Source organism: Nerophis lumbriciformis, linkage group LG17, assembly GCF_033978685.3.
Source record: "Nerophis lumbriciformis linkage group LG17, RoL_Nlum_v2.1, whole genome shotgun sequence".
NCBI lineage: Eukaryota > Metazoa > Chordata > Actinopteri > Syngnathiformes > Syngnathidae > Nerophis > Nerophis lumbriciformis.
This window is the reverse complement of record NC_084564.2, coordinates 9461892-9478725: the sequence shown is the minus strand read 5'-3', so window position 1 is coordinate 9478725 and position 16834 is coordinate 9461892. Positions and strand designations below refer to the sequence as shown.

The window sequence follows — 16834 nt, the reverse complement described above, 5'->3', positions numbered from 1 at the left end:
GGGTTTATATGTGTATTAGTGTGTATGTATGTGTATATATGTATATTAGTGTGTATGGATGTGTATATATGTATATTAGTGTGTATGTGTATATATGTATATTAGTGTGTATGTATTTGTATATATGTATACTAGTGTATGTATGTGTATATATGTATATTAGTGTGTATGTGTATATATGTATATTAGTGTGTATGTATTTGTATATATGTATATTAGTGTATGTATGTGTATATATGTATATTAGTGTGTATATATGTAAGTTGTATGTATGTGTACATACAGTATGTACATTAGTGTATATATGTATATTAGTGTGTGTGTATATATATGTATATTAGTGTGTGTGTGTGTGTGTGTGTGTGTGTGTGTGTGTGTGTGTATATATGTATATTAGTGTGTATGTGTATATATGTATATTAGTGTGTATGTATTTGTATATATGTATATTAGTGTATGTATGTGTATATATGTATATTAGTGTGTATGTATGTGTATATATGTAAGTGTATGTATGTGTATATATGTATATTAGTGTATGTATGTATATTAGTGTGTATGAATGTGTATATATGTATTTAGTGTACGAATGTGTATATATGTATATTAGTGTGTATGGATGTGTTTATATGTATATTAGTGTGTATGGATGTGTATATATGTATATTAGTGTGTATGTATGTGTATATATGTATATTAGTGTGTGTATATATGTATATTAGTGTGTATGTGTATATATGTAGATTAGTGTGTATGTAGTTGTATATATGTATATTAGTGTATATATGTGTATATATGTACATTAGTGTGTATGTATGTGTATATATGTATATTAGTGTGTATGTATGTGTATATATGTATATTAGTGTATGTATGTGTATATATGTATATTAGTGTATGTATGTATATTAGTGTGTATGTATGTGTATATATGTATATTAGTGTGTATGTATGTGTTTATATGTGTATTAGTGTGTATGTATGTGTATATATGTATATTAGTGTGTATGGATGTGTATATATGTATATTAGTGTGTGTATATATGTATATTAGTGTGTATGTGTATATATGTATATTAGTGTGTATGTATTTGTATATATGTATACTAGTGTATGTATGTGTATATATGTATATTAGTGTGTAGGTGTATATATGTATATTAGTGTGTATGTATTTGTATATATGTATATTAGTGTATGTATGTGTATATATGTATATTAGTGTGTATATATGTAAGTTGTATGTATGTGTACATACAGTATGTACATTAGTGTATGTATGTGTATATATGTATATTAGTGTGTATGTATGTGTATATATGTATATTAGTGTGTATATGATTATGTATGTGTGTATGTATGTTTTTGTGTGTGTTTGTGTGTGTGTTCTGTTGTTGGGGAAAAACCAAACAGATACCGATGTATATGAGGATGCTAAATATCGGCGCCGATAATCGGTCGATGTCTATCCTGGATGCTGCTTCTTAAAGCAACCAGCTCCGTGCAGCCCCTTTTGGGAATGTTGTGAAATGGTGCTGGTTATTCAGAGCGGAACTGACGTTGATGCAGCCACTTCCTGTTGCTGCCAGTTAAAATACTGGAAGTGAACTTTCTGATGTCATTAGCTGAATTTCAGCTTTCTTCAGTCAAGCTCTCTGCTCGAGTCTCGCTCTCCATTTAGCCTCATTAGGAGCTTCACCATGAAGATACATCAACCATCACCTTCAGCACGTGTGGGGTGGTGGGCTGCTGCTGCTGGATGCTCCCTAGCATTAGCTTATAGCTGGTGGTGGACACAACTTTGTGTTTCCAAGCATGGCAAGAAAGAATGTGAGTGTGGAGGACAGTGCTGAGAAGAAGAAGTGGACAATATTCATTGAATTAAATAAATAAATCCCCAAAAACAGAGCGTATAGCTGGCGCTCCTTGTCTGCACCAGAATGAAGTCGATAAAAGCAGCCGAGGATGTTAGAATAATATCTAAACAGCGGACATTTATCCATGAAAGTATTGAGAAGCTAGGAGATACAGTAGAAGTCCACTCTCCAATCTTGTACATTATTAATATATTACTTCATAAAACTACTGTACCCGTTGGTACTACATCAGTCTTCCAAACTTGTTCCACTCAGGGCCACATACTGAAAAGCCAAAACATGCATGGGCCATTATGTTTTTGTTTTGTTTTGTTTTTTTGTATTTATTGATATTTTTATGACTTATGAAAAATAAGGAGCAGCAGAAAAAAATATTTTTTCCGAAATGTAAAATTATTCTGATTATAATCCCTCAGCTATCAAGGCAGAAATGAAATGTCAACACAAGCATGGAAAACACTCAATATGAACAAAATAGCAAAATCTCATTAAACACTTAACAATAATTTCTTAAAATGAAGGTGCCAAAATAAGGAATATGTAAGAAATGCTTCATAAAGTGTAAGGAAATAGTGCAAAGTGTGAAAATGTAAACTATTTTCTGCATGTTTAGTGGCAGCAAGTTACCACTGTGTAACATGTATTTGGTCTGTTATTCTAATTCAAGTATGGAATTGTTATACTATGCAGTAATTATTAGTTGAACATTATTTGACCAAATTACTTTAATTTTAAAGTACCACATTTGTTAGTGTATTTTTTAAGGGATGATGTTTGATAAGAAATTATCGAGTTCAAGCCTATTATCAAATCCTCTTATCGAACAGATTCCTTATCGATTCTCTTATCGAGTCCAGATAGGTTGTTGTATATGGAAAAAAAACACACAATATTTGATTTAACAAATCACTTCACATTCTCTACTGCTCACTACTATAGCATTACCATATCTGAGTTATTGTGCAGAAATGTGGGGAAATAACTACAAATGTGCGCTACATTCGTTAACCAGGTTACAAAAAAAATTAATTAGACTGATACATAATGTTGGATATACAGAACATACAAACACTTTATTTTTTGAGTCAAAAATATTAAAGTTCGATGATTTGGTAAAATTGCAAACAGCTAAAATGATGTGGAATTAAATGATGGAATGGATTAAGTAAAGAAGTTAACCATTGTGGGTTAACTTCAAATGAATAGTGCTTACAAAGTACAAAGAAGAAGAATTATGAGAAAAACTTTCAACCTTATTGAAAATAAGATATTCTTCATCTCAGTATATTAATAATGTCTGAATTAATTAATTACATATTACAAAACTGTTGAATATACTAATTCACAGATATTTTATTATAAAAAGGTCAGTAAATGATGTATATACAGTATTTGTAAACGCTATGAAGTGGGAAAGGGGTAGGATTAAATAAGCTTTACTTCTTCCTACTCCTGTAAAGTGAAATGATATGAAACTGTGATGTACAAGATTGGAGAGTGGACTTCTACTGTATCTCCTAGCTTCTCAATACTTTCATGGATAAATGTCCGCTGTTTAGATATTATTTTAACATGTACTCACCGGCGTCACCGCCACTGTAGCTGGGACAAGGGCAGCTGGCAGAAGAAGAGGGGCGTTCTTCGTTGTCTCTGTCGCTGCTTCGAAGACACGACACGCTTGTTGTACTTCCCCCGCTTACAGGCGAGCGAAGCCTGGCAATAATTGCATATTGCCGCTTCGTTTTTTTTGGTGAAATGAAGCCATGCCTTGGAGCGCTTTTTCCGGTCCATTTTTTTCCTGCTTTCCCCATCTGCGCCTAATGACTGAGCTATGTGACGTCATTTTTTGTGATGTCCCACGGGGCATTTCTTGTCGGGGCGGGGTTCGTTCCCAACTCTTTTTCTTTACTATAGTGGTCTCGATAACGGGTACCGGTTCTCAAAAAGGGATTCGAGTCCGAGGACTCGGTTCTTTTCTTATCGAACAACCGGAAAAACCGGTTTCGAGCATCATCCCTAGTATTTTTGTAATTTATTATATTGATACAGTTGTGCACTTTAGTTCTTACCTGTTGTTTCCGTATACTTGAATAGGGAACGGATGAGGGTTGAAAAGAAAAGAGGACTACGGTCTAGGGATGTCCAGATCCAGGTTTTTGCACTTCCGATCCGATACCGATATTGTTTTTGCACTTCCGATCCGATACCGATACTGACCGATACCGATACTGACCGATACCGATACTGACCTATCCGAGCATGTATTAAAGTTTAAAGTTATTTAGCCTACTTAGTTGTCAGAATCATGTTGAAAAGGGTTTTAGTACTCTTGATAACAACTAGCCAGCTGAATTAGGGGAGTTTGAATAATACACAATGGTTGGTAACAAGAAACTGACCTGTTTATTCAAGGATAAACACAAAATAGACAAAATTATACATGACAAACAGAAATGACATCATTGAAACTAGGGCTGGGCGATATGGCCTTTTTTTAACATTGCGATATTTTAAGGCCATATTGTGATACACGATATATATCTCGATATTTTGCCTTAGCCTTGAATGAACACTTGATGCATATAATCACAGCAGTATGATGATTCTATGTGTTTTGATTGATTGATTGAGACTTTTATTAGTAGGTTGCACAGTGAAGTACATATTCCGTACAATTGACCACTAAATGGTAACACCCCAATAAGTTTTTAAACTTGTTTAAGTCGGGGTCCACTTAAATTGATTCATGATACAGATATATACTATCAGATATATACTATCATCATAATACAGTCATCACACAAGATAATCACATTGAACTATTTACATTATTTATAATCCGGGGTGTGGAGGGGGGCGCCGGTTGTAAGTGTCAAAAAGACAGCCAAAAGAGTTTGATATGAGAATAAATCTAAAGTTAAAATATAGGGTAGAAATGCACCCATTTGCAGGAAATGTAGTCTTGATTTTCAAAATGTTCTTTCAAGGTTTGCATGTCTACATTAAAACATTCTTCTTCATACTGCATTAATATATGCTACTTTTAAACTTTCATGCAGAGAAGGAAATCACAACTAAATAGATCACTAATTTTTTCAGACGGTGTTGATCTGGAAATTTTTGCCTCAGCATTTTGATGGTGTGGACGTGTGGCACTGAACGGAGATAAGCGTCTCGACAGACATTACAATATTTGAACAATGATGACGAAAACGGTTTTCTCTGTCGTGTCCGTGTGTCGAAAATTGTTATGCGCTTATTTTTTTATTTGATTTTGTGCGTGGCATAGATTTGCCGTGCGCAGAGGACGTTTGAGCAGGCGCGCACCTTAGCGGCTGCGCTAGCATCACAGCTAACGTTAGCCATGCTGCTACCTCTCTGCTCGGGGAGGACGTATACGTATGTGACGTATGACGTGACAGTATGTGACGTGTGTAAGAAGGTGCGCTCGCTGTCTGTGAGAGGGAGACACAGGAAAGAGTGAGAAGAGCCTGTCGTGTAATGCCAGCAGCTAAAAGCAACTGCGTGAGATTCCACAGACCTGTGGATGTGTTGAAGGTGTGCTGGAAAATGCGTAACGGAAATTACGGAGCAGCAGAAAAGTGGAATGTATTATTTAAATAGGTGCGTTGGAAAACACGGACCGGTGTTTTTTTTTTTAAACTGGATCTGGATCGGCATTTTCCCATGCCTTGCCGATACGCATTTTTTGGCAAATATCGGCGGCCGATCCGATCCAAATATTGGATCGGGACATCGCTACTACGGTCTCTTTGGAAAAAAATCCCAAAAAGTATTGTCCAGGTGACTTTTCCTCTTTTATCCACAATTTCTTCATTTTGACTTCCTCTTCTCACTTCATGCAAAGAATAAACCAAAGAGATAGTGGATACTGTTACCTGATTGGCTGTTGGCGTGTCAGTGATCACTTGGTTACCAGAAAGCGAGTGCCTTTGTTCATGCAACCAACCTTGCTTCACAACTACCTCATTGACAAAGAAGGAGAAAAAATATGGAACGTTTTGTCAAACACATTTTTTATTGCTATCAATTGCGTGTCGATCTATTGATCTCCTTTTATCACATCTTCTTCACAAGTTACCATGAAACATGAAACTTTTGAATTCTCCCACTGACTCCCAGCATTAGGAATTCAGGAGCGGTACAACTTGGTGGAAAGAAAAAAAAACATTGCTATATTTGATTAAATAAGGCTGTGTTCTATGCATGTTGATGAGGGAACGTATTACTGCAGCAAGTTGTAGATATAGAGTACTGAAATAAACGTGTGTGTGTGTGTGTGTGTGTGTGTGTGTGTGTGTGTGTGTGTGTGTGTGTGTGTGTGTGTGTGTGTGTGTGTGTGTGTGTGTGTGTGTGTGTGTGTGTGTGTGTGTGTGTGTGTGTGTATATGTATGTATATTTATATATGTATGTATGTGTGTGTATACATGTATATACTGTGTGTATGTATGTCTGTGTGTGTGTGTGTATATATGTATGTATGTATGTCGGTGTGTGTATATATGTATGTATATTTATATATGTGTGTATGTATATATGTATGTATATTTATATATGTGTGTATGCATATATGTGTGTATGTGTATGTATATATGTATGTGTGTATGTATATATGTATGTGTGTATGTATATATGTATGTATATTTATATATGTGTGTATGCATATATGTATGTATATTTATATATATGTGTGTATGTATGTATGTGTATGTATATATGTATGTGTGTGTATGTATGTATGTATGTATCCATGTATGTGTATGTATATATGTATATACTGTGTGTGTGTGTATATATATGTATGTATATTTATATACCGTATGTGTGTATGTATATATGTGTGTGTGTATATATGTATGTATATACAAAACCCAAAACCAGTGAAGTTGTCACGTTGTGTAAATGGTAAATAAAAATGATTATTTATTCAATTTATTCAATTGAATAGACTGCAAAGACCAGATATTTAACAATCAAACTGGAAAACATATTAGCTCATTTGGAATTTGATGCCTGCAACATGTTTCAAAAAAGCTGGCACGAGTGGCAAAAAAGACTGATAAAGTTGAGGAATGCTCATCAAACACTTATTTGGAACATCCCACAGGTGAACAGGCTAATTGGGAACAGGTGGGTGCCATGATTGGGTATAAAAGCAGCTTCCATGAAATGCTCAGTCATTCACAAACAAGGGCGGGGCAAGGGTCACCACTTTGTCAACAAATGCGTGAGCAAATTGTTGAACAGTTTAAGAAAAACCTTTCTCAACCAGCTATTGCAAGGAATTTAGGGATTTCACCATCTACGGTCCGTAATATCATCAAAAGGTTCAGAGAATCTGGAGAAATCACTGCACGTAAGCGATGATATTACGGACCTTAGATCCCTCAGGTGGTACTGCATCAAAAAGCGACATCGGTGTGTAAAGGATATCACCACATTGGCTCGGGAACACTTCAGAAAACCACTGTCAGTAACTACAGTTGGTGGCTACATCTGTAAATGCAAGTTAAAACTCTACTATGCAAAGCGAAAGCCATTTATCAACAACACCCAGAAACGCCGCCAGCTTTGCTGCATATATATTTGTTTCCAAACAGTGTCTGTAACACGGCAGTAAAACGGATGATCAAACTAAACAGAAGTCATGGTCATGGAGCCACTAGCTGCGGAAGCTAGCTTTTCAATCAGCTAAACAGATTCAATAACTCCACGGTGACGTTTTGGTGAATTTATTGGGGAATTTGTGAAACTGAAACAATACAAAAAGAATAACATTGTAAGTCAATAATACTAACACAGACGCTCGTAAACGTGTTAGCATATTAGCTGATGCTAACGACGCTCGCTTGAATATATTATGATCGTACGTACAAATATGCATGAAAACTCCCCTACAGGGATGCTTTAGTAAGTAAGAATTGTTGTAGTTATATCGTAAAACTTGCAAACGTTGCTTGGATCGATGAATCCACACGAGTATAAACGCTATGAACGGCTACAAGACTGAACAACAAGATGGCGCCATAGCATAAACAAAACACCTTCTCATTGCTTGTTTAAAAAAAATTAATTTTTTTTAACTTTTTATTTTCTTTATTATCGCCGTCAGTGAAGAAAAATGATCCATCAGTAGACTCGCTATGGAAGCGCTAAAAACTACGGCTACAACAAAGATGACCGGGAGAAGACGCTGTCCAAGTGGAGGCACATAAATACAAAACGGCGCATCCTGGAGAGACGGTCAGAAAGCGACTTGAAGATGATGTGTAAAACATCATCTACGCAACGTTTTGACCAAAGAACCACCATCACATGTTATGTAGACGACAAGGAAGTCTTTAAATGTAGAAAAAGATATAATATGACTTGAGATGTCCAATAATGGCTTTTTTGCCGATATCCGATATTCCTATATTGTCCAACTCTTAATTACCGATTCCGATATCAATCGATACCGATATATACAGTCGTGAAATTAACACATTATTATGCCTAATTTTGTTGTGATGCCCCGCTGGATGCATTAAACAATGCAACAAGGTTTTCCAAAATAAATCAACTCAAGTTATGGAAAAAAATTGCCAACATGGCACTGCCATATTTATTATTGAAGTCACAAAGTGCATTATTTTTTTTAACATGCCTCAAAACAGCAGCTTGGAATTTGGGACATGCTCTCCCTGAGAGAGTATGAGGGGTTTGAGGTGGAGGGGGTGTATATTGTAGCGTCCCGGAAGAGTTAGTGCTGCAAGGGGTTCTGGGTATTTGTTCTATTGTGTTTATGTTGTGTTACGGTGCGGATGTTCTTCCAAAATGTTTGTCATTCTTGTTTGGTGTGGGTTCACACTGTGGCGCATACTTGTAACAGTGTTAAAGTTGTTTATACGGCCACCCTCAGTGTGACCTGTATGGCCGTTGACCAAGTATACATTGCATTATCTTGTGTGTGTGAAAAGCTGAAATAGATATTATGTGATTGGACCGGCACGCAAAGGCAGTGCCTTTTAAGGTTTATTGGCGCTCTGTACTTCTCCCTACGTCCGTGTACACAGCTGCGTTTTAAAAAGTCATACATTTTACTTTTTGAAACCGATACCGATAATTTCCGATATTACATTTTAAAGCATTTATCGGCCGATAATATCTGCAGTTCGATATTATCGGACATCTCTAATTATGACCCCTTTAAGGCGCCTTATTATCCGGTGTGCCTTTTGTATGAAAATAGACCCGCTTATCGGCCATGCGCCTTATAGTCCGGTGCGCCTTATAGTCCGAAAAATACAGCAATTGAAGACTTTTTCATTATAAATATGCAACTACTAAAATATTCAATAGCTATTAGGATACCTTTGAGTCCACTATTACAACAGTAAGGGCTTCATGTGTTTTTTTTTGTTGTTGTTGTAGTTTTGCCCTTTTTCAGTCATGGTTGGACTTTGAAAGGTATTTATTATTTTCTACAAGCCTGGTGGGGGCCAAGGAGAGCTTGGCATGGATGCTCCAGGGAGTGGAGCGCTGCACTTAACTCAGCTGGCTGCAACAGTCCGTTATGGCCACCAGCTGGCCGGAACCTTTAGTAAGTGAGATAAATGGCAAAGTATTCGGCGTTTCTTTAACAGCGGAAATGTGAAAAGACAGAGGGTCATCTCCCCGATTGTGCTTGTCTGTGCACATTTGGCGCCAAAGTAAGCGAAGGTTGCGTCAAAGACATTCCCGCAATTTGTCATCGCCCTTTTGTCTCCACGTGTAGGATTGGATCCGGTATGACCCCAAACCACAACCAAAATGGCACCTGCAAACCAAAATAGCTGACTCGCTGTGCGTTTTACAGCTTGGTCGATGTTTCGCACAGGCCTGCAATGTACTTGTAGTGTTGGTTGCTGTCTAGATGACGCCATCGTCCAACACCAGAACTCCCAAAAGGCAGTCATTTGGCTTTTCTACCTGCAACTCAAAATTAATTAATTAACTCAGGTGTGAAGCTCCCTGCTCGTCACCATAGTTTTGTAAATGAGGCAATTGCCGCACACAGTATGGAGCCATTTATTCTCAACTCTGCCTTTGCTGCATCTCATTCGTCACTTTAGCACACTTTGTTCTGGTGTCTCCACACACTTTTTGGAAAAAAGTTGCAATATTGTGAGGAAAAGTTGTCATACAAGAATTATTAGGAATATTATGAGAATTTTCCTATTCATTTGACAAGGCAAAATTATGTAAATTTACAAGATTTAGGTCAAATAAATTATGAGAAAAAGGTTTTTTTTCAAGTAAAGAAAAAAACTTGTCATGGTACAATACTTGTCAGAATATTTTGAGAAACATTTTAAAACTTTTCCAAGAAAACAAATGCCATTTTACAGGATTAAAGGTAAATATATTGTGAAAAAGTATTTTTATTTAAAAAAAACTAAATAAAACAATATGTAAGAAATATATATATATATATATATATATATATATATATATATATATATATATATATATATATATATATATATATTTTAGAATAAGGTATGGCATTTTACATTATTAAAGTCAAATAAATTGTGAAACAAATAAAATAAAATGTATTTAGTTAAAAAAAGTTACCATATTGTGAGAAAGGGTTTTCATATGTAATTTTACAAGATTTAGGTCAAATAAATGAGTTTGTTTTCCAGTAAAAAAGTTGGTAATATTGTGAGAAAAACTTGTCATTGTACAATAATTTAGTCAGAAAATGTCGATATATATTTAAAATTTAACAAGAAAAAATATGCCATTTTACAGGATTAAAGTAAAATATACTGTGAAAAATTGTTTTTACATTTTTTTAAAAATTTTTTTTGGAAAAACACAATATTGTAAGAAAATGTTATTTTACAAGAATTGTGGAATACGTATTTCAGTTGTGTTTTTTTCTTAAGAAAAAGGTATGGCATTTTACATTATTAAAGTCAAATATATTGTAAAAAAAAAGTTGCCATATTGTGAGAAAAGGTTTTCATACAATAATTTTTAGGAATTATTCTGCCAATTTTTATTTTATTTTACAAGAAAAAATTATGTAAATTTATATACCAGTAGATTCAAGTCAAATATTTAAAAATAACTGTTTTCAAAAATAATAATAATATTGTGAGAAAAAGTTGTCATTGTACAGGAATTATGTCGGATTATTTTGAGATTAAAGAAAAAGAATACAAGAAGAAATTATGACATTTTATAAGATTAAAGTCAAATATATTGTGAAAAAAAGTATTTTTTTAAGACAAATAGTTGCAATATTTTTGAGAAAACGTTTTCAGATAAGAATTTTTAGGAATATTTTGAGATTTTTTTATTTATTTTACAAGACACTATGTAAATGTACAATATGTTATGAGAAAAAGTAAAGTGAGAAAAACTTGTCATTACATTTGTCAGAAAATGTTGATAAAAAATTCTAAAGTTTTACAAGAAAAAATATGCCATTCTACAGGATTAAAGTATAATATAAAAACACAATATTGTAAGATAAAGGTTATCTTGCAAGAATTGTGAAATAAATATATTACATTATTAAAGTCAAATATATTGTAAAACTTTTTTTTTAGTTTTTTTAGTAAAAAAGTTACCATATTGTGAGAAAACGTTTTCATCTACGGTCCGTAATATCATCAAAAGGTTCAGAGAATCTGGAGAAATCACTGCACGTAAGCGATGATATTACGGACCTTAGATCCCTCAGGTGGTACTGCATCAAAAAGCGACATCAGTGTGTAAAGGATATCACCACATTGGCTCGGGAACACTTCAGAAAACCACTGTCAGTAACTACAGTTGGTGGCTACATCTGTAAATGCAAGTTAAAACTCTACTATGCAAAGCGAAAGCCATTTATCAACAACACCCAGAAACGCCGCCAGCTTTGCTGCATATATATATATATATATATATATATATATATATATATATATATATATATATATATATATATATATATATATATATATATATATATAGTTTTATAAGATTTAGGTCAAACAAATTATGAGGGTTTTTTTTTCCAGTAAAAAATGTAGTAATATTGTGAAAAAAAACTTGTTACTGTACAATAATTATGTCAGAATATTTTGAGAAACATTTTTAAAAATTTACAAGAAAAAATATTTTCCATTTTACAGGATTAATGTCAACTATATTGTGAATTATTTTCTTTTTTAGAAAAACAATATTGTAAGAAAGTTATCTTACAAGAAATGTGGAATAAATATTTGAAAAAAAAAAGTTGTTTAAAAAAATAAAAAATGCCATACCTTTTTTTTAATTATTAAAGTCAAATATATTGTGAAAAAAAACTTAATTTTTTTAGTAAAAAAGTTACCATATTGTGAGAAAATGTTTTCATACAAGAATTCTTAGGAATATTCTCCCAATTTTTATTTTTATTTTACAAGAAACAATAATGTAATTTGAAGTAGATTAAAGTCATATATACAACATTTATGCTTTTGGAAAAAAAAAAATTAGTATTGTGAGAAAAAGTTTTCTTGTACAAAAATTATCTCGGACTATTTTGAGAATTAAAAAAAAATTATGCTATTTTATAAAATTAAAATCAAATATATTGTGATTTTTATTTTTTTTTTAATAGAAAAACACGATTGTGAGATAAAGCGTTATTTTACAAATGTGTGTGTGTGTAAAGATATTTTAAGGGGAAAATATTTTAAGAAAAAAAAAAAAAAAAATCAAAGAAAAATGTATTGCATTTTACAGTATTAAAGTGAAATATATTGTGGAAAAAAGTCATATTTTTTAAGACAAAAAGTTGCAATATTTTTGACAAAATGTTTTCATACTAGAATTTTTTGAGAAAGTTATCCATCCATCCATTTTCTACCGCTTGTCCCTCTTGGAAGATTTATTTAAAGAAAAAGGTTTAAATCATTTCAAGAAAAAGGTATGCCATAATAGAAAACCACTATTGTGAGAAAAAGTGTTATTTTACAAGTGTGTGTGTAAAGATATTTTAAGAGGAAAATATTTTAAGAAAAATTAAAAAAATAAATAAAAGAAAAAGGTATTGCATTTTACAGTATTAAAGTAAAATATATTGTGGAAAAAAGTCATATTATGTAAGACAAAAAGTTGCAATATTTTTGAGAAAACTTTTTCATACTAGAACTTTTTGAGAAAGTTATCCATCCATCCATTTTCTACCGCTTGTCCCTCTCGGAAGATTTATTTAAAGAAAAAAGTTTAAATCATTTTAAGAAAAAGTTATGCCATTTTACATGATTAGAGGTAAATGTATTGTGAAAAAAAGCCAATAAAAAGTTACCATTTTGTGAAAAAAGGTTTGCATACAATACTTAACGCATATCTTAATACATTTTAAAGTTATTTTGTAAAACAAACTTATGTAATTTTACAAAACAAAATTAAAATATATTATGAAAATTATATATATATATTTTTTAAATTAGTTAGAAAACCATGGGGGTTGTAGTGCTAATTTGCATAATGGCCTATAATTCAAAACCCAGGGTTTGTGTGTGGATGTGTAAAACGGAGTCACTTAGTTCATTTAATAGAGTAAATGTAGCACATGACTAGCCACCTCTGATGGTTCCCCAGTTATTCATCGTCCAAATGATGAATTTGTACTTGTTTCCTTGTGGTTCTGCAGGTATGAGCTGTTCCAAAAGCAGCTTTTCCAGCTAGAAGAGGCAGAGGGAGGTTTCGACCAGTTCACAAGGAGCTACAGGACCTTCGGCGTGCAGCGGCGGCCCGACAACAGCCTGTTCTTTCGGGAGTGGGCTCCAGCTGCAGAGGCCCTCTTCCTCACCGGAGATTTCAGTAAGTGGACTCTCATTTTGTAAATGTTTATTTACATAACTTAATTGTTTCCAAACGGCGTCTGTAACACGGCAGTAAAACGGCTGATCAAACAAAACAGAAGTCATGGTCATGGACCCAAACAGACTCAATAATTCCACGGTGACATTTTGGGGAATTTACGAAACTGAAACAATACAAAAAATAATGTAGTAAGTTATAATACTAACACGGACACTCGTAAATGTGTTAGCATATTCGCTAATGCTAACGACGCTAGCCTATTCACACTACGATAGCACATACAAATATGCATGAAAACACTCCTACAGACATCAAACATCACACATAAAAAAAAGCTAACATGAAAATGTTAGCATGCTAACATGATAACTTCAGCGTGTAATAATGAGAATACAAATTAGCTTATGCTTGCAAAATGAGCTACTACAGATAGCATGAAACATTAGCAAGCTAACAGTAGGCTTGCATCAATTGCCAAATAAATGGACTCTCCGGTGTATACCTGCAAAAATAGCTATAACACTGGCATGCTAACAGTTAACATGCACAACGTGACAAACTATTTCACTCTGAGGTGTATACCTGCAAAATTGACTAAAAAGCTAACATTCCAACAATAACATACTAGCAGTTGGCATGCATCAACTACCAATATATCTGACTCTGAGGTGTATACCTGCGAAAATAGCTAAAAAACTTAAAACATACTTTTTTAGATAATTTTTCAACGGTTTACCCCACAGTCATACAACTTCCTACTTGACACATGCTAACTGTTAGCATGCTAACGTAAGAACGCGAGCATAACCTTGCTAACTTTTTTAGCCATTTTCGCAGAAGTACACCTTATAGTCATTAAACTCTGTACTTGACACATGCTAACTAGGGCTGTGAATCTTTGGGCACCACACGATTCGATTCCATTCTTGGGAGTAGCGATTAGATTCAGAATCGATTCTCGATTCAACACGATTCTCGATTCAAACCGGTTTTTGCAATGTATTATTTGGTATAAAATTATAATTCAACTTTTTCAAAAGACGTTAGAGGTTATTTATAAAAAAAATTAAATCTTTATTTAAAAATCAAGAATCGGTTAGGATGTGAATCAATTTTATGTGCACCTTTATTTTATTAGCATGCTAACTTTTTTAGCTAATTTTGCATCACATGAGCCCTATTTAAATGGGCTCAGAGAAGTCAACAGGTGTCGTCAATCATAATCACTCACATGAAGTTAAGAGGCCATGCCATGAAGCTCATTTGATTTGAATGTAACTTTTCTACATCATCAAAATTGATCATGTATGTTGCTGTATGTATACTTTTGACCCAGAAGATTTGCTCACATTTTCAGTAGACCCATAATACATTAATTAAAGAACCAAACTTCATGAATGTTTTTTGTGACCAACAAGTATGTGCTCCAATCACTCTATCACAACAAAATAAGAGTTGTAGAAATTATTGGAAACTCTAGACAGCCATGACATTATGTTCTTTACAAGTGTATGTAAACTTTTGACCACGACTGTATATAGTGTACCGTATTTTTCGGACGATAAGTCGCGCCGGAGTATAAGTTCCATCGGCTGAAAATCCATAATAAAGAAGGAAAAAAACATATATACGTCACACTGGAATCTAAGTCGCATTTTTTGGAGAAATGTATTTGATAAAAGCCAACACCGAGAATAGACATTTGAAAGGCAATTTAAAATAAATAAAGAATAGTGAACAACAGGCTGAATAAGTGTACGTTATATGAGGCATAAATAACCAACTGGTATGTTAACGTAACATATTATGGTAAGAGTCATTCAAATAACTATAACATATAGAACATGCTATATGTTTACCAAACAATCTGTCACTCCTAATCGCTAAATCCCATGAAATCTTATACGTCCACCGTATTTTTCGGACTATAAGTTGAAGTTTTTTTCATAGTTTGGCCGGGGGTGCGACTTATACTCAGGAGCGACTTATGTGTGAAATTATTAACACATTAGTGTAAAATATCAAATAATATTATTTAGCTCATTCACGTAAGAGACAAGACGTATAAGATTTCATGGGATTTAGCGATTAGGAGTGACAGATTGTTTGGTAAACGTATAGCATGTTCTATATGTTATAGTTATTTGAATGACTCTTACCATAATATGTTACGTTAACATACCAGGCTTTTTACTCATAAACTTTAACTCATAACAGTAAATATCTTGTCTTTGTAGTGCATTCAATTGAATATGGGTTGAAAAGGATTTGCAAATCATTGTATTCCGTTTATATTTACATCTAACACAATTTCCCAACTCATATGGAAACGGGGTTTGTGTATATATATAAAAAAAATATATATATATATATATATATATATATATACATACACATACATATATAGCTAGAATTCACTGGAAGTCAAGTATTTATTTAATTGATATATATATATATATATATATATATATATATATATATATATATATATATATATAAGTATTTATTTAATTTATATATATATATATAAATTAAATACTTGACTTCCAGTGAATTCTAGCTATATATATATATGTGTATATATATATATATATATATATATATATATATATATATATATATATATATATATATAAGAAATACTTGAATTTCAGTGAATTCTAGCTATAATTATGCTCCTCCCCTTTAACCCAGGCCTCCCCCCCAAATCTCCCGAATTCGGAGGTCTCAAGGTTGGCAAGTATGGTTTAGACTAGCAAAAAAATTAGATCTGTGTCACTTGAGGGCAAGAAAAAATCTGATGTGGTGTGCAGTGTAAATGGAGCCTAAATCTCCTTCTGGTGTCCTGACCTGAAGGAAGAACGGGAAGTGAGACTAAACTCCAAGTTAGTTCTCAAACTAGGTCGTGAGATTTCTTTGCAAACACAAAGGTTGCATCTCGGCTTTCATAAGATATTAGACGTTTCCGCACAAAGGGAGCAGAAATGAAGCTAAAGCGTAGTCGGCGGTGTAGCGAGGCCATTGGCCCTTTTGATCGGCCGACCTGGGAGTGGGGAAAGCAGAAAATATTGATCACACGAGATCCGTTGGAATACTAAAGA

The 16834-nt window shown here is 33.5% G+C and overlaps 1 protein-coding gene across 2 annotated transcripts in view; it reads left to right on the top strand.

Moving 5' to 3' along the window:
- gbe1b (glucan (1,4-alpha-), branching enzyme 1b) overlaps window positions 1–16834 on the top strand; it is a 179738-nt gene that overhangs the window by 13966 nt on the left and 148938 nt on the right. For both annotated transcript variants that reach the window (XM_061972401.2, XM_061972402.2), the window contains exon 2: window positions 13561–13730. In XM_061972401.2, coding sequence (XP_061828385.1) covers window positions 13561–13730 — 170 coding nt within the window. The remainder of the gene's footprint in view (window positions 1–13560; window positions 13731–16834) is intronic.